Genomic DNA, 22172 nt, shown 5'->3' with positions numbered 1-22172 from the left:
TTGCTCTGCAGAATTCCTTTTGCTGCTCCTCTGGGCTAGGTACCCTGATTCCTGGCCCCCATGTCTTCCTCCTTCCTTCTTGTTCACCGTCATTTGGTGAAACACATCCACAAGTACCTTTTTAAAAAATTCATTAGACATAGTAAGATTAAGAAACTGCTTTTCTGGCCGGGCGCGGTAGCTCACACCTGTAATCCTAGCACTCTGGGAGGCCGAGGCGGGTGGATCGCTTAAGGTCATGAGTTCGAGACCAGCCTGAGCAAGAGCGAGACCCCGTCTCTACTAAAAATAGAAAGAAATTATCTGGCCAACTAAAAATATAAAAAAAAAAAATTAGCCGGGCATGGTGGCGCATGCCTGTAGTCCCAGCTACTCGGGAGGCTGAGGCAGTAGGATCACTTAAGCCCAGGAGTTTGAGGTTGCTGTGAGCGAGGCTGATGCCACGGCACTCACTCTAGCCAGGGCAACAAAGTGACACTCTGTCTCAAAAAAAAAAAAAAAAGAAACTGCTTGTCTGAAAAAAATTTTTTTTTTCGTGAGACAAGGTCTCACTCTGTCGCCCATGCTGGAGTGCACAGCACACTGCAGCCTCCAACTCCTGGGCTCAAGCCATCCTCCTGCCCCAGCCTCCCCAGTAAATGGGACTACAGGCGTGTGCCACCACACCCAGCTAATTTTTTAAAATTATTTGTAGAGACAGAGTCTCACTATGTTGCCCAGGCTGGTCTTGAACTCCTAGCTTCAAGTGATCCTGCCACTCTGGCCTCCTGGAATGCTAGGGCCTGAATATTTCTTTATTCAATTGACACATCTGACAGTTGGCTGGGTCATAAAATTCGAAGTTGAAAATAGTTTTCTGGCAGGCAGTGCTCCCTTGTCTTCTGACTTTGAGTAATGCTGTTGAGAAATTCCGTGCCATTCTTACTCCTGATCTTTTTCTCTCAAGTTTCCGGATGTCGAGACATGCCTTACCGGGTGTCGTTATTTGCTGTGCTGTGCTGTGGGTGGAGTGTGCATCCTTCAGTTCTGAGAAATTGTATCGCTGTTGTTTGTTGGGTGGTTTTCTCCCTCTGTTTCTCTGCTCTCTCTGGAACTCCAGTTCACCCCGGCATCTGACAACTGGTACTTCCTGAGAGAATGGACTGAGCCTGCCTTCTCTCTTCTCATACCGTCTTTGTTCTATTTTCGGGGAGAGTTTTATTCTTTCGGCTCTTCTGAATTTTTAAAAAATTTTCTGTTATTTTAATTCTCAACTCTTTGTTCTCTGTTCAGTCCTCACTTACATGCATTATCTTATCTAAGATTATCTTTTATATTTTATCTTTGCCACTGTTTCCCAAGTTTCTGTTTTTCTTTCTTTTTTTTTTTTTTTTACCTCCAAGGTGTGTAACACGGGTGCAAAGAGCTTACATGCCAGTGTGAAGGCACACGAGCAATTAACCGCCCCCACTGTCCATCTCGCCAGCACCGCAGGGAAATGCCTGTCTACACGCGTAATGCTCGGTGAAGGGGGTTGAAAAAGCTCTCCTGGGAATTTTTAACCACAAGGCATCCCTGATTAAGTGTCTGCACCTGAATTGGCAATACCCAGGTGGTCCTAAAGACCCCGTAGCTGGAATTTTAAAGTGGTATAGGATTGGTCAGTCATCAGGCAACTAACAAATACATTTCCTCTCTGGAGGAATTTACTTCTAATCCAACCTCAAAAAATTCTCATTGAGAAAATGCCGAGAAATGTGAACTCACCATCAAAACAAACTGCAAGAAGATAAGACATCGTTAAGACAATACTTTCGGTGACTATTTCCATAGTTTGTTACTGGAAAAGTTTCTCTGAGCATGTAGGAAAAAAAATAAGACCAGGAACCAACACATCAAGCTTGCAGAAAGACTTAAAATATTGGAATTACCAAACACAGAGTGTAAAGTATTAATATTTTCAATATATTTAAGGAAAAAAAGAAGAAACTTAAAATACGAGAACAAGAGCATTTATAAAATGATCAAGCTGATTTCACAAAAAAAAAAAAATTTCCAGAATTGAAAAATAAAATATTTGACATGTACAACTCAATGGATGAGTTGGTACAACCACTTAAAAAAAAAGCTCACTAGATTACTTCAACAGCTGAAGAAAAACTTAACTGGTAGATCTGTAGAAATTATCCAGAATGTCCAGAAACATAGAAAATATGAGTTATTAAGAGAGAAAGAGGAGAGCACTTGTTTGGTTTATTTGTTTTTCTGAGACAGAGTCTCGTTCTGTTGCCCAGGCTGGAGTGCAGTGGCGTCATCATAGCCCACAGCAACCTCAACCTCCTGGGCCCAAGCGATCCTCCTCCCTCAGCCTCCTGAGTAGCTGGGACTACAGGCATGCGCCACCACACCTGGCTAATTTTTCTATTTGTTGTAGAGATGGGGTCTCGCCCTTGCTTAGGCTGGTGTCGAACTGCTGGCCTCAAGCAATCCACCTCAGCCTCCCAAAGTGCTAGGATTACAGGCCTGAGCCACCACACCCAGCCTTATTTTAAAAAATAAAGTATGCTTGAGAATTTGTGGGGTTGGGGAGAGTGACAAGGAGGATGGAGCAGGGAGATCTAATAATTGCAGTAGGAGCTGGGCGAGCTACAAGTAAATGATAAGGACAAGAGTTTTAGGTTTCCTAGACACAATCTTTTCATAGACCATGCATAATAGCATAAAAATATCAAATACTTAAAATCAATCTAATAAAAAAGGGCATCTTTATGAGAACAAGTTTATAACTTTATTGAAAACATTAAATGGAGAAATACACCACGTTTGTGAGAATTGAATTTCACGTAGATGCCGATTTTATCTGAACTGATCTATCGATTCAACTGAGTTCCATTTATGATCTCAAAGGCATTTTTATTGGTGGAGCCTGACAAGCTGATTCTAAAATTTACATGGAAGAGCAAAGGCCAAGAACAGATCTTAGTGGATGCTTCCCAAAGGAAATGGGTAAATAAAATGAGCAGTGGCTCAAAGCAGAAAAGTTAATTGAGGCACATACAACAGGTCACTACAGCAGGGAAGGCAACACCCTACAGCTGTGTGCAGTCCTTGGCTACATCTCAGACACACAGTATCGAGTGAAACGGCAAGTCACAGAACAAACTCGGTATGATTGCATTTATATAAAATTCAAAAACATGCAAAACCAATACAAACATATGTAATGAAACTACAAAGCAAGGGAATGATTGACAGGACAGCATCTCCCCTAGCCAGGAGGGCACAGCAGGAACTTGGAGGAAATAGTAACTTTCTCAAATGGGGCAAGGGATGCTGTTTCTGTTTATTTTGTATCTACTCACTAATAAAAAGGAAAAAAATGAAAACACGATATTCTGGAGGGTAAGGTGCTAATGCTCATGTGTAGCCCACAGCGCCAGGCACACACGCCAAGTTCTTACTGTGAAAAACAGTAACAGAGGTGCCTTTTGGACGCACAAACGACCGAGAAGCGCAAACATCCGTGGCCACGGCAAAGCCTGTCAGAGGATGGGTTCCTCTGGGGGGTCCGTGGGGGGCAAGCCTGCCTGTTCATGGGAGGAAGCCCCAGTAGTATCTGGGGACTTTCATCTAACCCCCATTTTTGGTCCCTCCCCCCTACCCTCCCCAGTGCCCCTGAGACCCAGAGCTTCTCCGGTTCAGTTTCTCCTTCAGTAACCCCAGCCCTGCCCCTGGGGAGAGCTGCTCGGCTGCGGGGTAGGGTGGGCCTGGAGGGAGGCGCACATCTGCTCCATATCCAGACTTTCCACTGGTCCACGCTGTTGGCCGGAAGCCTCACCTGGCCTCCCGTGGTACTGGAATTCCTCAGCCTCTCCAGGGTGTGGGGGAGCAGTCCACTTGCCTCTCGGCCCCCACTTTGGGAACGCACAATTTCAACTTTTAATGCCCTGCTGAGAGAGTAAATAAGCCTCCATCCACTTTCCATCTCACCAAATGCTGTCGGGCACTTTGGTCTCCTGCTGTCTCCTCTCCTGTTTTCTTTCCCCTTGTATTTATCTTTTTTATTTCTTTACTAACATTTTAGTGAGATGTTAAGAGAACGAGAGAACTCGTTAACTGGCAGTCTCTCTATTTACTGTATTTATATACAAATGCTTAACAAGTAGCTCCTGCGGAGCCCACAGAGCGGGGGAGGCTTAGCCTCTCACAGCCCTTCACAGACGCCTGGACTTTTCCCCAGTCACTTCCTTCACCTGTGCAGGGCTGAAGGCGCAAGCACAAAAACCTGGGTTCAAATCCTGCCTGGCTGCGCCATTTACTAAACCATCATCTTATCAACTCTCAGAGCTTTAAGTTTTCACTCACAAAATAAGGAGCATAATTGTAGTAGGTTAGCTAAGAAAGGGTCCGTGATGCTGCCATTGCAGAAATGCTTCTAACTATAAAACGCTGCGCCTAGGAAAGAATGTTGGATTCCCATGGCCTGGGTCACAAGGACATCCCCACCTGGGCCCTCAGACCCTCAGACATTCTGGGGTTTCTAGGCCTGGCAACCAGAGGAGCCAGAAACAGCAGCCTCAGCACCAAACTGAGGGGCCAGAAACCCTGCAAAGATGGAGGCGGGGAACCAAGTGCTCTTTATTAACCCGGCAAAGGGGCAGCTAGGCTGGCCGAGCAGCCCTTGCCACATCCCTGCACTCCAAAAGAGGCAGAGTGGCAGGGCCCAAGCCCTGGACACACAGGAGTCCAAGCTGGGCAGAGGCAAGGCCAAGGGAGGGGTGGAGGTGCCGATGCAGGCATTACAGGCCAACCGACTTCCCTCCTGAGTCTGGGGGTGTCCCCCTCGCCCCCCGCCTCGGCCCTCCTCCCTGTACAGTTCTGGCTCTTCCTGGAGTCAGGAGGCCACATCAGCTTTGGTTTGGAAGGTGATGCCATCCCCAGGCAATGGGGAGGCCAGGAAGGGCCAGAGCCACACCAGGACCCAGCGGGGCCCCAAGGCTGCCTGCAGGTTGTGGCAGGGGCCCAGGTCATAAGAGTGCTGGCCCCGAGCCCACTCCCATGTGGTCTGGCCCCGCAGCAGCAGCATCCCGTGGAAGAGCAGCCCAGCCCCACACAGCAGCGCGCCCGCCACGCACGTGTCTGTCACGAAGGCCAGGGCGAACTGTGCCAGAGACACTCTGCCTGTGAGGAGAGAGCAGAGAGGGTCAGGTGGCAGAAGTCAGGCCCAGCCCTTCCAAAGCCCAGCTCCTGCCCTCCTTCTACCCGGTACCCTGCATCACAAAGCAAGGTTCATTCCTCCACTCAGCAAACCCCGAGTCCTTACTTGGTGGCCAGCCCGCGCTGGGTGACAGGAGCACAGCAGTGAACCGGGCTGACACAGCCCCTGCCTGGCATGCCCCTTCATTCTCGCATCGCAAACTCGGCGAGCACCTGGTAAGTGCGGGCCATGATGATCACAGGGAGGTGGGGTGGAGGGAGGTGCAGCTGGAGGCTGGGATTCAGTGGAGACAGGAGCCATCGAGCAGAGTGGAGAGGGCTGGTCAGGGAGCTGGTCAGGGAGCCAGTGTGGACAGAGGGGGCTCTATCCACCTCAACAGGGCTCCCGAGGCCTCCCCTGGGCTGCAGAGTGGGGGGCCGTGCGACAGAGCTGGGCTTGGACAGGTCGAGGAGGAACAGTGACCATACAGAGTGGCTGGGGAGGTTAATGACAGCAGAAAAAAGTCACAGAGGGGACCACAGAAGGGTCAGGAGGAAGGAGTCAGGGGCGAGAGGGCCCAGATCATCCGGGGGGAGAGAACACAGAGTATGAAGGACCAGTGGGGCTTTTATCTGGGGTCACAGCAGAGGAAAGAGGAACATATGTGTGTCCGGAACGCGACATCTTGATCAGCCTCCTGATCCAAGTCTTCCCCTCCCAACTCCCGGTGACTGGGCCTTCCCTGCCTGTCACTTTCCCTGGCTCCTCACTGCCCGGTCCAGTAGGCGCTGTCTCCTCACACCAGCACTCAGGGCCTCCACCCGCCGCTACCTACCATCCTAGCCTCAATTGTCACAACTCCCACCAAACTGCCTTCGCTACTCCCTGCCAGCCTCCAAGCCTTTGTTCATGCTGTTTCCCTCGCTTAGAATGCGCCCCCAGAGTGCTCTCCCACCAGCCCACCACCCCCTCGGACTCCCACGAGTCTTTCCTCCCCTGCCAACCACTTCCTGATTCTCCTAGCACTTTCTGGAGGCACTGTATTTTATCATGCAGCACGCCCAGCTGAATTCCAGGCTGCCCTCACCCCCATAAATGACACTGAGACTGGGTCCCCAGGGCCAGAAATCTCATCTCCCACCAGAATGGGCCTCATTCCCCCACCCAACACGAGGGCCCCTGCCTCTGTGCCGAGGCCTCCCAGGCTCCCCACCTGTGAGCAGCATGAGCCAGGGGAGCAGGAGGAGGGCGGCCGTGTGGAGGGGCGTGTGGGCTCGCAGCAGGGCTGACAGGGCAGGGCCCAGCAGCACAGAGATGTGGAGCAGGACGCCGGCGGCATGAAGCAGCAGGCACAGGAAAGGCCGGTAGTTGCCGAAGCCCACGCAGCGGCCCAGCAGGCGGCAGTGGTGGTCCCGACGCAGGATGCAGACTCGGCAGGCAGAGCAGTGCCCACTGCGTGGCGGCACCTGGCTTTGGCACTGGTAGCAGTAACTGCAGGATGGAACCACAGGGTCAGTTCCCTCAGCAGCTCAGAGTGCCCCATGCCATGCCCAGTAAGCAGCCCCGTCAGGTTCTTCCCAGGTAATGCAGGCTGAAGGTCCCAGGCCCTTCCAGCTGTAGCACTGCAGGTCCCAGGGCTCTTCCAGCTCTAACATTCCCTGTGGCCACTAACATCCAGCAGCAAACGTCTCCTTTGCTCCACAGTCACCACCTTGTCAGTCAGTCTCCGTGACCTCCCCTCTGGATTACTGCAATAGCCTCTGGACTGGTCTCCCATTCCACCTTTGCCCCCCTAGTCTCAACCCAGCAGCCAGACGGATCCTTTCAAACCCTAAGTCATGACCCTCCTCTGCTCGAAACCCTCCGGTGGCTCTCCATTTCATTTCTAGTAAAAAACAAAACCTTCAATGCCCTGTAAGGTCCTTATGTCACTGACATCTCTTCCCCTCTCTCACTCCACGCCAGCCACACTGGCCTTCTTGCTGTTCCAGGAGCATTCTAGGCACACAAGTGCCTCAGAGGCTTTGCATCATCTGTTCCCTCTGTCTGGAACACTCTTCCCTCGGATTCCCACATGGCTAACTCCCCCACCTCCTCCAAGTTTTTGCTCAAATGCCTCCTTCTCAATGAAGTCCAACTATTTATTTTTATTATTTTAAAAGTTAATTTATTTTTTAAAAAACCTTTCCTTAGAGATGAAGTCTGTGTTGCCCAGGCTGAAACGCAGGGGCTATTCACAGCCCCGATCACAGCACACTGCAGCCACTGACTCCTGGGCTCCCGTGATCCTCCGGAGGAGCTGGGAGTACAGCCATGCACCAACACACACGGCTTACTTTTTAGTTTGTAATTATAAACTGACAAATTATAGTTGTATATATTTATAGGGCATAAAATGATGTTATGACTTATGAATACCATGTGAAATAATTAAATCAAGTTAATTAACATATCCATTGCCTCAGATGCTCATCATTTTTTGTGATGAGAATTAACCACCTATTTAAACCTGAAACTTGCACCCCCAAGTGCCCTGCTCTACTTTTTGTTTCCACACCACTATCACCTTCTAACATCTTTAGTTTATCATCTTCCCCCACCCCCACTGAAGTCAGCTCCAGGTCAGGAATCTGTTTTATTGTAACCCCAGTGCCTGGAACAGTACCTTGCACATAGTAGGTGCTTGCTAAGTATTTGTGAGTGAATAAATAATATTCATTCTCCATCCCAAGTTCTAAAGGAACTTCTGGCTCTCACAACCCGGATCCTAATATGGCCTGGTTCTAACATCTCAGGTCTTGAGGCCCCTCCCCCCGTCCGAGGCGCCCGCTTCTCCCCGCCGGATCCCGCGCCCCACTCACGCCCAGCCCTGGCCCAGGCCGCGGCCGGCCAGCATCACGCCCCGGATGCTGGGATCCGAGCGCAGGAAGAGCCCCACGTTGCCCAGCAGGTTAAGCAGCTGGAAGGCGGCCAGCGCGAGCTGCAAGGCCCGGGCCAGGGGTCCCAGCGGGGGCGGCCCGGGACCCAGCACCAGCACGTAAGCCAGCTCCAGGCCCACGGCCGCGGCCCACAGCGCCGTGAGCACGAGAGGCAGCCGCGCGGGCGTCCCCTCCGCGACCCCAGCCGCCCAGGGCTGCCCCATGGCCTGGACGCACCGGCTGTCGCAACCCCAGGACCCCACCGCTTCCGCGTTGGGGCGGGGATAGCGGCCGACGGACGTCTGCCACGACCAATAGGAGCTCGGAAGGGGTGCGCAGAGCGTTCGGACTCCGGGGGAGCGGCCGCAGATGCGGAGAGGTGATTGGAAGGCCTTGGAATCTCATTGGCGCTGGAGCCGGTGTCGCACTGCGTTATCGCCCCGCCCACCCGCACGCAGAGGCTCCGCCCCCCGCGCCGAAGCCCCGCCCGCCGGAGTCCCTGGCTGGCGCGCGCCGGGGATCCAGTTGCAGCCGCGGTGGCGTCGGGGTTCCCGGCTCAGCACATTCTCCCCCAACCCTGCCCGGCCGCCCCGATATTTATAGCCCAGCTCCAGCCCATCCAGCTGGCTCAGAGCCGCTCCCCATGCTTCGGTGTCTCCCTTCATCACCCCAGAAAACATTCAGAACAGCTCGGCGCCTCCGTGTTTCTGACTGTGAAATGGGGATGGGGCGCTGGAAGAGGGTCGGGAGAGCCAAAGCGCAGCCTCCGGGGCGGCCGGCAGCCACTCTTATTATCGTCATCTCCATTGTACAGAGGAGGAAACAAACTCAGAGAGGGCCTGTGGTTTTCCCAAGGTCACGCAGCGCCCACGCGGCGGAGCCGGAAGGTGAACCCTTGATCTCCGCTAGGAGATCTACCCTAGAGCCCCCAGTTCCGCAGTCCCTGGCCCCAGGGCAACCTCTTGCCCGGTCCCGACTCAAGCTCCCTCACCGCTGTCCGGCCCCACCCTCCTCCCCCATATTTAGTGCGAATTCGATCCGGGGCTGGGCCAGGCCCTACTTAACGGGGCCCGGGTGTCCAGGAGCGCGCGGAGCGGAGCCAGGAGCCCGAGCAAGATGATGATGGTTATGCAGCCCGAGGGTCTGGGGGCCGGAGAGAGGCCCTTCATGGGCGGCGGCGGGGGCGGCGAGTACATGGAACAGGAGGAAGACTGGGACCGCGACCTGCTGCTGGACCCGGCCTGGGAGAAGCAGCAGCGGAAAGTGAGTGCTCGCCCATTTCCTGACAGCAAGACTGAGGCCTGAGGGGCCAGGCGGTTTGTCTTGGGCGTCTCAGCAGGTCAAGGGCAGAGCCTGTCTTCAACCTAGACGGCCAATCCCCAGCCCAGGCTCTGCCCATGGGCCCTCTGCTGTCCCCCAAGGCTGGAAGGAGGGCCCGGGGCCCTCCTGGGAAGTATAGAATAACAAGAGGTTTAGAATGAACCCTCGCCCCCGAATTCATTCCCTTGGGCCCACTGTCCCTCCCACTTCTGCTGGTGAAATCGGGTTGGGCAAAGCCCGGAGATCCAAGTTTGGGGGGTTCAGGAAGAATAATCTTTCTCCTCACCGCTCTCTAGTTAAATATTCCCAGACCCCACCCTGAGGGCTTGCAGCCAGGCAACCAGTGAACCTGGGAGAGTCGGGGACAGGGGACCATCTCCAACCCCATCCCACTCTCTCCTCTGTATCCTCTCCAGGGCGGGGTCCATAGTCATTCTATCTCGTTTGACAGTTGAGAAACTGAGGCCCAAAAAGGGGCAGAGATAGACCCCAAATCATATGCTGTCAGAAAATAGGACCCCCACAACCTGAGGCTCTTTTCCCTTGTCCTACCCCCACTCTTTCCCAAGATACCCCTCCCCGTCTCAGAGGCCCTGAGTCTGCTGAAAAGGCCACAGGTCAGGGAGGAGGGGAGCCCTGGGTCCCCTTACAAAGTAACCTGACTCTCCGGCCAGATGGGCACGTCGTGCTGAGGCAGCACCTTGGGGAGCTAGAGAGGGGCACATGGGCAGCTGCTGCCCAGGCCCAGCCCACTGGGCATCGAGGCCTCCTCCCTGCCTGAGCTATTTTCACTCCCAGACTTTCCCAAGTGGAGGGGGAAGGACACCTGGGTTCCCAAAGAGAAAATGATCCTGGGCAGAGTGAGAAAAGTTTGGAGAGTGGCAGGCCAGGGTTAGGGAGGGCACCATGAGGTCATTGGGCCCTGCCCAGCATTTGCCAACAGTGTATGACTCCAGGAGAGGGCAGGGTACTGGGGTGGGTGCTCAGTGGAATTTGCAGGATCTGAGAATCCCAGAATTTAGAATCAGAGCACTTCCCTTCCGCTAGGTTAGATGACAGAGATGACTCCAGGGACTGGGAGGCTCAGCTGGCTCTGCTGGGGTGCCCTGGGTGACACACTTCCCCCCAGGCTCCTCCTGCACCTGTCTCCAAGCACGGCTGTGGCTGTGGTCCTGGGTTTGGCAGTTTCCTGGTGATGTCATCCCTGTCCCAGGCTGCAGCTGCCACCTGTTCTGCAATAACTCCTATTCTCACCCCCGCCCACCCAGGCCTCTCCCAGATCCAGGTCTGCATGCCCCTCAAATGACACAGGCCAGTCTGTGACCAGCCTTTGTCACTTGACAAAATATCAGGAACATCCTCTTATCCCGACTTGCAGCCGCCCATCTCATTCGTTCGTTCGTTGGTGTCACGGCGCAGACGCTCTGTCACTCAGTCAGCTTCCCCTGTAGTCGGACATTTGGGTCATTTCTTTCTTGTCCAGCACCGTTTACAAAAGGTGATAATAAGCGTCCTGTGTGCAGCTTTAGCCCCGCCCCACCCCTGCTCCGCAGCGCTCCCTTTCTCCCCAGTGACTCCTTCTTCCAAGGTCCCTCACAGAGTCTTGGAGCACTCTTGCCTCCTCCACCTGACGCCTGCGTCCTCTTCATTCAGCCTCACAAAAGCATTCGTCTAATAACTGTATCTTAAGGAGGTCTTACTGGCCAGGTGCAGTGCCTCATGCCTGTAATCCTAGCACTTTGGGAGGCTCAGGTGAGAGAATTGCTTTAGGCCAGGAGTTCAAGACCAGCCTGAGCAACACAGCGGAGACCCCATCTCTACAAAATATAAATTAAAAAAAAAAAAAGGAGGTCTTACTGTGTGCCAGCAGTGTTTTAGGTGCTGGGATTCAGGAGACAGTAAAGCCCCCTGCCTCGGGGAGCTGACATTCCAAAAAGTATGAATATTTCCATCTCATCCATCTGATCCCGCCTTGTCCCCTCACTACCCCCTTCCTCTCTCGCCTGGTCACCATCACCGCCTCCACCCCGCCATTCATCTCCACTCTGCAACGAACGAACTTGGTACAACACAGTTCTGCCCATCCCCTCCTGCCTGAGGCTTCCCTGACTCCCTGTTGCCCTCAAGATCAAGTTCAAAGTCCCAGGATTAGCACTCAAGATCGCGCATGACCTGGCCCCTGCCACCCCTCCGGCCTGCCTCTCACCGCTTACACCCCAACACCCCCAGCTTCATTCCAGCAGTGCCCAGACAGTTGGAGTCCCACAAACTAGCAACTGCTTCTCACTGCCGAGCACTTGCCCGAGTGGCTGCTCCTGCCTGCAACGCCCTTGCCTGCCCTTCCCTCCGTGAATAACTCCTCCTCTTCCATCACAGCTCCCATCACATATTGGAGAGACCCCACCTGATCCCGAGAATCCCTCCCACAGAGTCCTCAGCATGTCGCTCCCAGTACTTCTCAGACCAACATGACTCTTTATTGACTGTGAGCTCCTTTAAGACAGAGACCACATCTCATTGAGTCATGTTTGGCCCCACCCAGACCTGCCCATCCCCCTGTCCTTTCTAGACCCAGAGCATCTCAGAATCCGGGGTTGGAAGGAACTTCAGGAAATCCAACTGCCCTCTCCAGCGCTTGAGTCCCCATCAAGTAGTACTCAGTACCAACTTACATACTGCCAGTGACAAGAAGCTCACTCCCTTTCCTTAGCAATGACAGCCCCTCAAGTATATAAAGCATCATCTTCCATGTTCAGATCCCAGAGCCTCTGCAAGCTGGCTTGAGGAAGGAAAGCTGGCTGAGGGAAAGGATTCTGAACGGCCTCCAGGGCCACCTCCCAGGAGTATCTACTCTGTGCTGGGGGAATGCTCTGAATTCTAGAATCCTGCCAGGTCGGAGGAAGAAAGACCTGAGACAGCATTGATTCTGACCCCTTAACTGCACAAATAGGGAGATCAAGCCCCAGAGAGGGCAAGCGGCTGACCTGAGATCACAGAGTGAGTAGCTCAGCTGGGACTAGAGCCACCTATGGACTCCACCAAGGACTTCACAGCTGATGGCAGAATTTGGGGCCTGAAGGCTTGGTAGGTTAGCACAAACTTGTGCACCAGGTTCCAGGTCACCCCTATCCCCAACAGACACACAGCCCCATACCACCCCTCCCGTCTCAGCTGGAGGCTGAGGCTGGCGCTGGGGAGAGGAGGAGAGCAGTCACTCCCCAAAATGAGCTCAGGCTGGGCCTGGGTGGCTGGCTGGTCCTCTACAGCCTGCAGAGCGCTTTCACACTCGGGGGCTACTTGGAGGCCAATTTACAACTGCCCTGGGAGGTCGGTGGAGCTAACACAGGTGCTCCTTGGGCAAAACCCTCAGGGCCAGGTGTGCTTTAATCCAGACTTTTCCCATTTTAAGAAGGCAGTATCATCCTACACTAGCCCCTACACCTGACTGCCCCACATTTGGGAATGTGTTAAAATTTTCTAAGTCTCCCTCCAGTGTTGAAGACTTGCCAAGGCTGGCGTGCTGGTGGCAGAGTGTCCCAAGTCCAAACTGGGACGTGCATGGGTCCTGGATCCCATTTCTCCCTCCCCAGGAGAACTAGAGCTCAGAGAGGGAAAGGGACTGGCCTAGGATGCACAGCAAGTCAGTGGCTGAGCTGAGACTTGAATCCAGAGCCTCAGGCTCTAAGATTTACCCTGATCGAGGAGCCAGGACTGTGCCCCACGTCCCCCAGACACAGTCCTAGGGTCTGAGTACTGTCTTCTGCCCCCAGACCTTCACTGCGTGGTGTAACTCACACCTGCGCAAGGCAGGCACCCAGATTGAGAACATCGAGGAAGATTTCCGCAATGGCCTCAAACTCATGCTTCTCCTGGAGGTCATTTCAGGTGAGCGGTGTAGAGCAGTGTACATGGGCCCTAGACCCAGGGATCCAGAGAGCTGGGGGAATAGGGCAGCAGAGAGCTGGAGGGGACTTGGGGGAAGGAGGGGAAGGGGAGATTTGGGGGACAATGTCTTATGACCTTTGACCCTTAACTTCTCCTCTTATACGCAGGAGAGAGGCTGCCCAGGCCAGACAAAGGCAAGATGCGCTTCCACAAAATCGCCAATGTCAACAAAGCCCTGGACTTCATTGCCAGCAAGGGGGTTAAGCTGGTGTCCATTGGTGCTGAAGGTGAGGAGATGGCAGGACGGGGCCTGGCAGGAAGGGGGGGCTCCCCTGACATCAGCAAGTAACCTCTGTGAGCCTCAGTTTCCTCATCTCAACAATGGGGCTAATCGCCCCTGCCTCGTGGGAGACTGTAAGGAACGAATGTGCCCGAGGTGCCCGCACAGCGCCGGCGCTGGGAAGTGGTCAATGATGCGTGTACGACAGCAGCGGGCGCTCACTGCGCACCTGCTGGGGGCTGCCCTGCCGGCGCCTGTCCTGGCATGGGGGACAAGGGCCAGAGGGCTGAGTTGGGGGAAGATGAGCTGAGACAGAATCTGTCCCCGTGTCCCCGCCCCGCAGAGATCGTTGACGGGAACCTGAAGATGACCCTGGGCATGATCTGGACCATCATCCTCCGCTTCGCCATCCAGGACATCTCTGTGGAGGGTGAGCAGTGGGGACGGCGCGGGTGACAGGGCTGCCCCAACCCCTCCAGCTAATGCTTCGCCCCACCCCCACCCAGAGACCTCGGCCAAGGAAGGCTTGCTCCTGTGGTGCCAGCGGAAGACAGCGCCATACCGCAATGTCAACGTGCAGAACTTCCACACCAGGTCCGTCAGCTGGGCAGGAAATGCGCCCAGGCCTCTGTTGGGTTCTGGGCACAGAAAGGAGCCCTCCTTGGTCAATGAGGGGCACAGAGCGGCCCCTGTCATAAGCCACAAGGGAGGGAAAGGTCACAGCCAAGTTCCTGGAACAGTGTCTGAAAATAGGACTCAGTAACTGTTGAATTGAATGGAACTGAATCCGTGGGGTTACAGAGAATTCCTGGAGAAGGGAGCATTTGAGATGTCCCTGGAAGGGCATTCCAGCCAGAGGGAACCTGGAGGCCCGAGACACCTAGAGATTGGTCTGGTGTGAGCACAGGAGTGTGAAGGAGCCGGGTGAGCTTGCGGGAGATGGCCCAAGTCCGGTAATGAGGTCTCAACTGCCGAGCTCTGCTCCTGTGCTGTGCTCCCTTACAGACGAGGCTGTCCTGCTGGGGGGCTCCTGGGCCGAGGGGGGCACAGGGCCTCAGCTTGAACCCAGGCCTCACCCCCACCCGTCTCTCTGTCCAGCTGGAAGGACGGCCTGGCCCTCTGTGCTCTCATCCACCGACACCGCCCCGACCTCATCGACTACGCCAAACTGCGCAAGGTGGGCCTCTGCCACCCCCACCCCAACTCCACGACCTCTGCCTTCAGCTGACCTTTCCTCCCTCCCTCCTCGCACCCATCTAGGATGACCCTGTTGGCAACCTGAACACTGCCTTTGAGGTGGCAGAGAAATACCTGGACATCCCCAAGATGCTGGATGCAGAAGGTGAGAGTGAGCCCAGCCCCCACAGCGACCCTGCTCTCTCCTCGGTGGCCACGGTGCACCCTCCACACCTTGCCCTGCTCTCCCTCCTCCCGAACGCTCTGCCCCCACCCTGCTCCCCATCAGCATCCCTCCTGCTGCGGCCCCCTTCCCCAGGAGCCCTTTCTCCTGTCCCCTGCCCCTGCCCACCCAGGAACCAGCCTCTCCTGCTTCCCCGCTATGTATTGGCTCCACCTCGTGTCTCAGTTACCTGGGTTACCTGGGGTAGTGTTGGTCACCCAAGACTGGCAGCTCCTTGGACCTCTGGTTACCCCTGGTCAAGGAAGGCGTTTAGGCAACTGAAGCAGCAAACATTTTGTGAGCACGGCCTTGCGTGGCCCCCTGGCGCGTGGGCACTGATGGAGGAAGACTTGTTCTGGCCCCTGAGGAGCCCATGGACTTGGGGAAAAGAGAGACAGACAAATGGAGTTATAGGATGGTTAGAGGCATGAGGCAGTGTGGACTTGTCCCTCATGAGGGCCACCGTGGGTGCCCACTCACCTACTTTCTCACGATTTGTTTACGCCACATGGGGGAGGTCGTTGGGCCCTTGGGTGATCAGAGAGGGCTTCAGGGAAGAGGAAGACGCTGGGCTTGGTGTAGCTGGCAGCTGGCAGCCATGGCTAGATGTCTCCACCCCCGCCCATCCTGACGGAGTTCTCTGCCTGCGCTGGGGCTCGAGCCCATTGTGCACCCCGGCTTTGGCCAATACATGCTTCGCTGCCCTCCCTCAGACATCGTGAACACCCCAAAGCCAGACGAGAAGGCTGTCATGACCTACGTGTCCTGCTTCTACCATGCCTTTGCCGGGGCTGAGCAGGTACGGGGGCCTCCCTGCTGCCGGGCTGTGGACCCAAGGGCCAGCCTGGGCAGCAGTCCAATATTTGGAGTCACAGCCATGCGGGTGGGAATGCTACTGTCCCAGTTGTGCACACTCAGTCCTCAGGGGGCTCAGGAACAGAAGCCTCTGGCCTGGAAGCTCCCTCCCCACCTAAGAGATACGCTCCCCCACCCGCTCCACTATATGCCAGGGTTCTGGTATTTGAGGGCTTTATGGAGGCAGCTTGTTTTAATGCCAGCCCTCTGCCTGCACCCCACAGGCAGAGACTGCTGCCAACAGGATCTGCAAGGTGCTGGCCGTGAACCAGGAAAACGAGAAGCTGATGGAGGAGTACGAGAAGCTCGCCAGCGAGGTGAGGCTGGGCCAGAGAGCCCCCTCCTGTTGTGCTCTCCCCATCCCAGCCCTCCTGAACCTCCCAACCATGCTAACCCCAAGCTTGGGCCTGCAGAGCCTCCTTCTGCTTCGAGTAGCCCAGGCCTCCCCCACCCACCTGCCCGCCGCCACCCATCACTGGCCCTTCTATCTATCCAAGCTCCTGGTCATTCACTGATTCACTCAACATTCGTACATTTACTCATTCATTGATCCACTCACTCATATTTAGGCAGTCACATGGCCCTTTGCTCTGAGCCAACCTATATTAGCCGCTGGACTCAGAAATTAACCATCCTACTCCTCCTGTGACTCATGGGGGCTACCCCATTCTGCCCTCCATAGTCATGAAAGTCACCTGCACGAACTTGAGGCTGGCCCTCTGGCCACAGCCTGGGTGTGGGTGGAGAGGGTGAGTGAGGTGGCCAGGTCAGCTCTCTGCCTTGCCCCTGCCTGGCCCTGGCAGCTGCTGGAGTGGATCCGCCGCACTGTCCCATGGCTGGAGAACCGTGTGGGCGAGCCCAGCATGAGTGCCATGCAGCGCAAGCTGGAGGACTTTCGGGACTACCGGCGCCTGCACAAGCCGCCCCGAGTCCAGGAGAAGTGCCAGCTGGAGATCAACTTCAACACGCTGCAGACCAAGCTGCGGCTGAGCCACCGGCCTGCCTTCATGCCCTCCGAGGGCAAGCTGGTCTCGGTGAGCCAGCCTGGGGACCAGGGATGGGGTGGCCCCAGCCTTGCTCATGCATTCCCCGGGCGACCTTGGGCTCTTTGTCCCCATCTGTACAATGGGCAAACTGTGATGGAAGGCACCTCGGCCTGCCCACAGGACATCGCCAACGCTTGGCGGGGGCTGGAGCAGGTGGAAAAGGGCTACGAGGACTGGCTGCTCTCGGAGATCCGGCGCCTGCAGCGACTCCAGCACCTGGCTGAGAAGTTCCGGCAGAAGGCCTCCCTGCATGAAGCCTGGACTCGGGGTAGGTGCACCTCATGGGGCTGAACTTTCTCCTAGGGATGAGATTGGTGGGCTGGGGGTCGGGGGTCCTGCAAAATGGGCAGAAGTAGATACTCTTCAGGAAGCTGGAGACCAGATTTCTAGACCCATCTTGACTTGCTGTGGTATAGCCTGGGACTGTCTTCGGGCCACTGTCCCTCTATGGGACACAGTTTCTTTATCTATAAACTCAGCCCCCTTGCTCCCTGGCTCTGGCCTTTTGTAGGTCTGCTCCGATTAATTTATCATTTATCATTTTATTTGTAAACATGGTCACGTAGCTGGTGTCCAAAGGTGAGTCCATCCCTAGCCCTAACATCACCTATGTCATACTCAAAGTATATTGATGCTAAAATATTGCATGAGTCAAATATATCACTCTGTATAAAAACATTCTTTTGGTACTCTGTCAAGGATTTTAATCCTACAAATCAGTAAGTCCTGCCTTAAAATTATGAATACACGCTAATAATGAATAATGGCCATAATGAATAACAATAGTTTGGCCTAATAAAAATCCCTAAATTTGAAGCTAGTTTTGTGATCCTGGGGAGGTCTCTGAACCTCTAAACCTCAGTTACTTCCTCTGCAAATTGAGAGGCACTCAATAAATGGTTGCTACCATTGTTATTATGATTATTTTGGTTTTATTTGCATAATTATAATTATCATTTATTATTTAATTCATCCAACAAATATTTATCGAGGATCTACCAAGTGCCAGGCGCTGGGGAAAGTGGTTTAACAGAGGAGAGCAGGTCAGGGGTTCATGGGGCTCACAGAGTCTTCGAGAGGTCAAATAATTCCAAAACTGTACCAAGGGCCAGCCTGGACCGTGCTGAGTCAGGGGACGCTGACGTCATTTACGGGTGACACCGGAGAATAGAAACTTCACCTAATTTTATTACGCTGGCGCCTCAGAGCAAACCCCTAGGGCAGGCTGGGCAGGTGTGATCTCCTGCACTGGCAGATGAGGATTCTCCACGGTCCCATGGCGTGGCCGCGCTGGGTGACCGCAGCCGGGCCTCCCTCCGCGCAGGGAAGGAGGACATGCTGAGCCAGCGCGACTACGAGTCGGCCTCGCTGCAGGAGGTGCGGGCGCTGCTGCGGCGCCACGAGGCCTTCGAGAGCGACCTGGCGGCGCACCAGGACCGCGTGGAGCACATCGCGGCGCTGGCGCAGGAGCTCAAGTAGGGGGCGCGCCCGGCGACCCCGCGCTGGCTGCCCCGCCCTCCCACTGCCCCTGACCCAAGGTTCCACTGGGCTCCGTAACCCCGCGGTGGTACCCGGGACCTAACCCATCACCGCTCGCTCCGCCCCTCCGGAAACTCCATCCCCATCTCCGGACCCCGCTCTGCTGCCCACACTTTTACCCACTGGCCCCTGACCTGTCCCGCTCCGTGGCCTGCCCCTAACCTGGCCGCTCCTTCACCCCTAGCCTAGGTCTGCTCCCCCAAACCCTCCTCATCACCCTTGGCCTCGCCACCTCCTCCTGTAAGCCTGCCCCTTTCCGCATAACGCTACCCTCGAGACGCCCAGCCCTGCCCCTCCGTCCAAGCACCTACGTGGACTGGTGCTGAGGACCCACGGGTGGACCCCTTCATGTAGGGACATCCCTAGGAAAGCCCTGCTTTATCCCCCACCTGCCCTGGGTCCCTTATCCTTCCCCACCGCGCCTGGCGCGGGTCCCAGCCGGGGAGGGGAGTCAGGAGGGCGTGTGGGCCCGACTCTGGCCCCACACTCGCCCCACTTCTCCTCCCAGTGAGCTGGACTACCATGAAGCAGCCTTGGTGAACAGCCGCTGCCAGGCCATCTGCGACCAGTGGGACAACCTGGGCACGCTGACCCAGAAGAGGCGGGATGCGCTGGAGGTGGGGCTGGGGCCTGGGGAGCTGGGGCAGGAGGTGGGTGAGGCCGGCGGGCTGGGCGGCTGCTGAGCCGCCACCCCTCGGCCCCAGCGGATGGAGAAGCTCCTGGAGACCATCGACCAGCTGCAGCTGGAGTTTGCCCGGCGGGCAGCGCCCTTCAACAACTGGCTGGACGGGGCCGTGGAGGACCTGCAGGACGTGTGGCTGGTGCACTCCGTGGAGGAGACCCAGGTGGGTGCCAGGGTTAGGGGAGGCTGGATGGGAATGGGGTGACAGGGAAGCTGGCCCAAAATCCTGTCGGCCACTCCCCTGGGCTCCTGGGGGATGGGGATGGGAGGAAAACCGCAGTTCTCAAGTGCTGGGCTGGGAGACAGGAGGGTCCTGCGTCAGGCCTGCCTGGGCTGCGGGTGTTTGCCTGTGGTCAGTGGGGGGCGCTCGCTGAGGCTTCCTGCCTGTTGCCCCAGAGCCTGCTGACAGCCCACGAGCAGTTCAAGGCAACACTGCCCGAGGCTGACCGAGAGCGAGGCGCCATCATGGGCATCCAGGCCGAGATCCAGAAGATCTGCCAGACGTACGGGCTGCGGCCCATCACCACCAGCCCCTACATCAGCCTCAGCCCACAGGACATCAACAATAAGTGGGACAAGGTCAGTGCCACTTGTTGCCTTTTCCTGCCCCCACCCCCCCTGCACACCCTGAAACCTCGGATGTCCCAAGATAGGGAGAATAAAGCCCACCACCAGAGCTGGGGCCTGCCACAGGCTCCATGTGGCTTTGGGTAGTCCCCTTGCCTGTTTGGGCTTCAGCTGTGTAATGGCTGTAAGAGCAGCATTTTCTTGTCAGGACTGATGTGAAGGAGAATTGAGTCTTGTGTGTGGACATCTTTTACAAAACCGCCTATGTTAGTCATAAATGATGTCATCAGTCCCACATTGCAGGTGAGGAAACTGAAGCCTGCCCAGGTCACTGACTTGCCCAAGGGCTTGCCCATAAAGCCCAGTTTGGCTCACAGCAGCAGGCTGAGGTTTGAGGGGCAGGGAACAAGATCTACAGGCCCATCTCTCCTCAAAGCCATCCCCCAGCCCCCAGAGTTGGCCCTGGCACCAGACACCCTCCTTCCAGATCCGAAAGCTAGTGCCCAGCCGTGACCAGACACTGCAGGAGGAGCTGGCACGGCAGCAGGTGAACGAGAGGCTCCGGCGACAGTTTGCAGCCCAGGCCAATGCCGTCGGACCCTGGATCCAGGCAAAGGTGGAGGTGAGGGCATGGATAGTGGGCCCGACCTGGGGGAGGGGGCCAGGGCTGGGCCGCAGGGAGTTGGGAGTCTTCATGCTGCCTGGGTACCCCTGCAGGAGGTGGGGAGGCTGGCAGCGGGGCTGATCGGCTCTCTGGAGGACCAGATGGCTGGGCTGCGGCAACAGGAGCAGAACATCATCAACTACAAGAGCAACATCGACCGGCTCGAGGGTGACCACCAGCTGCTGCAGGAGAGCCTGGTCTTCGACAATAAGCACACTGTCTACAGCATGGAGGTGGGAGCACACCTTCTGGGGTGGGGTACTGGCTGGGGAAGACTGGGGCCATCACAGCTGGACACAGCATGTGTTCCAGGAGGGTCCCCAGTTCAGCTTGGCCAAGTCCCTCAATGTACCCACGGGATACTCAGACCCAATGACGAAAAGTCCAGAGTCACAAAGCAGTCTAAAGCCAGTCCAGGATTGGCCATGGCTAGTTGATCAATATTAATGCATTATAAATCAGCAAACTTTAAAGCAGGAAGGGGGACTGGGGGCCACTTGGTGGAACCTCCAGCTGGAGATGGAGGCCCAGTGAAGGGGAGAACTTGCCCAGGGTCACTCGGTGGATTGGGGTGGAGCTAGGTCCAGTGGCAGGCACGGGCCAGCCACCGACCGCCGCCTCTCCTGCTCCGCAGCACATCCGCGTGGGCTGGGAGCAGCTGCTCACCTCCATCGCCCGCACCATCAACGAGGTGGAGAACCAGGTGCTGACCCGAGACGCCAAGGGGCTGAGCCAGGAGCAGCTCAATGAGTTCCGGGCATCCTTCAACCACTTTGACAGGGTCAGCAGGCGCCTAGCCCGGTGGGGTAAGAGACTCGGGGGCTGGTGGGGTTTGGGGACCAAGCCTGATGTCCACTCACCCCCTACAGAAGCGGAACGGGATGATGGAGCCCGATGACTTCCGAGCTTGCCTCATCTCCATGGGCTACGACCTGGTGAGTGCCCTGGACGCCTCCCGCCCCGAGTCCTATCAGCGCCCTCCTGCATATCAAAGGGCAAGGGCTCAGAGAGGTAAATTAACTTGGACCTAGTTCTGTGTGGCCCCAAAGTCTGAGCTTGCAACATTTTTACCTCAGAGAAGCAGCCCTACAGAGAGGGGTGCAGCCCCAGAAAGAAAATCAGGACCAACCAGCAAGAGGGGGCATTGCGGTGGGCAGGAAGCAGACTTCAGCCTCCATGAAGGGTTGGGGCCAGGGCTGAGGTCTTTGGAGGAAGGGGATACCCTGTCACAGGGGGGTTGTGCAAGCGAGGCTGGGCCCTGGCATCAGCACTCACAGGCACGGCGCCTGGCCCCTGACTCTGCAGGGGGAAGTGGAGTTTGCTCGCATCATGACCATGGTGGACCCCAACGCAGCCGGGGTCGTGACCTTCCAGGCCTTTATTGACTTCATGACCCGAGAGACAGCCGAGACTGACACGGCTGAGCAAGTTGTGGCCTCCTTCAAGATCCTGGCAGGAGACAAGGTGAGCCTGGGGCAGTGGAGGGGCTGGCGGGCTGGGACAAGGAACAGGATCTGTGGGCCCTCAACACCCCTTCTCCTGCAGAAGTACATCACCGCCGAGGAGCTGCGCCGCGAGCTCCCCGCCGAGCAGGCCGAGTACTGCATCCGCCGCATGGTGCCCTACAAAGGGTCTGGGGCCCCAGCTGGAGCCCTGGACTATGTGGCCTTCTCCAGTGCCCTCTACGGGGAGAGTGACCTCTGACCTCCACCACTGAGGGTCTCTACACAAGACGGAGAGAGGGTGCTCCCTGTGGCTGAGCCCACCCATCCCTCAGAGCACGGCCGGCCATGTTTTTCTGAATAAAGCTCCATCCGTGGGCCTCTCCCCATCTCCTTGTA

At 56.1% G+C, this 22172-nt stretch overlaps 2 protein-coding genes across 5 annotated transcripts; one reads left to right on the top strand and one right to left on the bottom strand.

The window, feature by feature from the left end:
- Positions 1 to 2805: 2805 nt before the first annotated feature.
- ZDHHC24 (zinc finger DHHC-type containing 24) lies at positions 2806 to 8351 on the bottom strand. Its single transcript, XM_069471797.1, has 3 exons — positions 8038 to 8351; positions 6390 to 6667; positions 2806 to 5160 (listed from the first exon to the last, which is right to left on the bottom strand). The coding sequence occupies exons 1-3, from the start codon at positions 8316 to 8318 to the stop codon at positions 4874 to 4876; spliced, it is 846 nt and encodes a 281-aa protein (XP_069327898.1). The 5' UTR covers positions 8319 to 8351; the 3' UTR covers positions 2806 to 4873.
- Positions 8352 to 8693: 342 nt separating this feature from the next.
- On the top strand, positions 8694 to 22157 carry ACTN3 (actinin alpha 3). 4 transcript variants are annotated; one of them, XM_069470354.1, is made up of 21 exons: positions 8694 to 9063; positions 13185 to 13299; positions 13467 to 13586; positions 13923 to 14009; positions 14086 to 14173; positions 14678 to 14756; positions 14840 to 14921; positions 15692 to 15777; positions 16058 to 16150; positions 16637 to 16867; positions 17000 to 17147; positions 18204 to 18354; positions 18927 to 19035; positions 19123 to 19263; positions 19497 to 19679; positions 20155 to 20289; positions 20385 to 20564; positions 20966 to 21112; positions 21201 to 21266; positions 21637 to 21795; positions 21877 to 22157. In XM_069470354.1, the coding sequence occupies exons 2-21, from the start codon at positions 13275 to 13277 to the stop codon at positions 22033 to 22035; spliced, it is 2469 nt and encodes an 822-aa protein (XP_069326455.1). In that variant the 5' UTR covers positions 8694 to 9063; positions 13185 to 13274; the 3' UTR covers positions 22036 to 22157. The 4 variants fall into 4 exon arrangements, with proteins under 4 accessions (XP_069326455.1, XP_069326454.1, XP_069326456.1 ...); XM_069470353.1 differs by lacking the exon at positions 8694 to 9063 and adding an exon at positions 9119 to 9357; XM_069470355.1 differs by lacking the exon at positions 8694 to 9063 and adding an exon at positions 9271 to 9357 and having other exon boundaries at positions 21201 to 21281.
- The last annotated feature ends 15 nt before the right edge of the window (positions 22158 to 22172 follow it).

The sequence above is a fragment of the Eulemur rufifrons genome, chromosome 6 (genome assembly GCF_041146395.1).
Source record: "Eulemur rufifrons isolate Redbay chromosome 6, OSU_ERuf_1, whole genome shotgun sequence".
NCBI lineage: Eukaryota > Metazoa > Chordata > Mammalia > Primates > Lemuridae > Eulemur > Eulemur rufifrons.
Note: the sequence above shows the minus strand (reverse complement) of the source record. Positions and strands in the feature narration are given on the sequence as shown.

What these genes read in the sequence shown, in the direction of transcription:
- ZDHHC24 (XM_069471797.1), bottom strand. Translation starts at nt 8,318, where the DNA reads ATGGGGCAGCCCTGGGCGGCTGGGGTCGCGGAGGGGACGCCCGCGCGG. An exon ending in GGCCTGGGCCAGGGCTGGGC is followed by an intron (nt 6,668 to 8,037) that starts GTGAGTGGGGCG and finishes TCCATCCTGCAG; the next exon opens with TTACTGCTACCAGTGCCAAA. An exon ending in CTGGCTCATGCTGCTCACAG is followed by an intron (nt 5,161 to 6,389) that starts GTGGGGAGCCTG and finishes CTCTCCTCACAG; the next exon opens with GCAGAGTGTCTCTGGCACAG.
- ACTN3 (XM_069470353.1), top strand. Translation starts at nt 9,211, where the DNA reads ATGATGATGGTTATGCAGCCCGAGGGTCTGGGGGCCGGAGAGAGGCCC. An exon ending in CCAGGACATCTCTGTGGAGG is followed by an intron (nt 14,010 to 14,085) that starts GTGAGCAGTGGG and finishes ACCCCCACCCAG; the next exon opens with AGACCTCGGCCAAGGAAGGC. An exon ending in CCGAGGGCAAGCTGGTCTCG is followed by an intron (nt 16,868 to 16,999) that starts GTGAGCCAGCCT and finishes GCCTGCCCACAG; the next exon opens with GACATCGCCAACGCTTGGCG.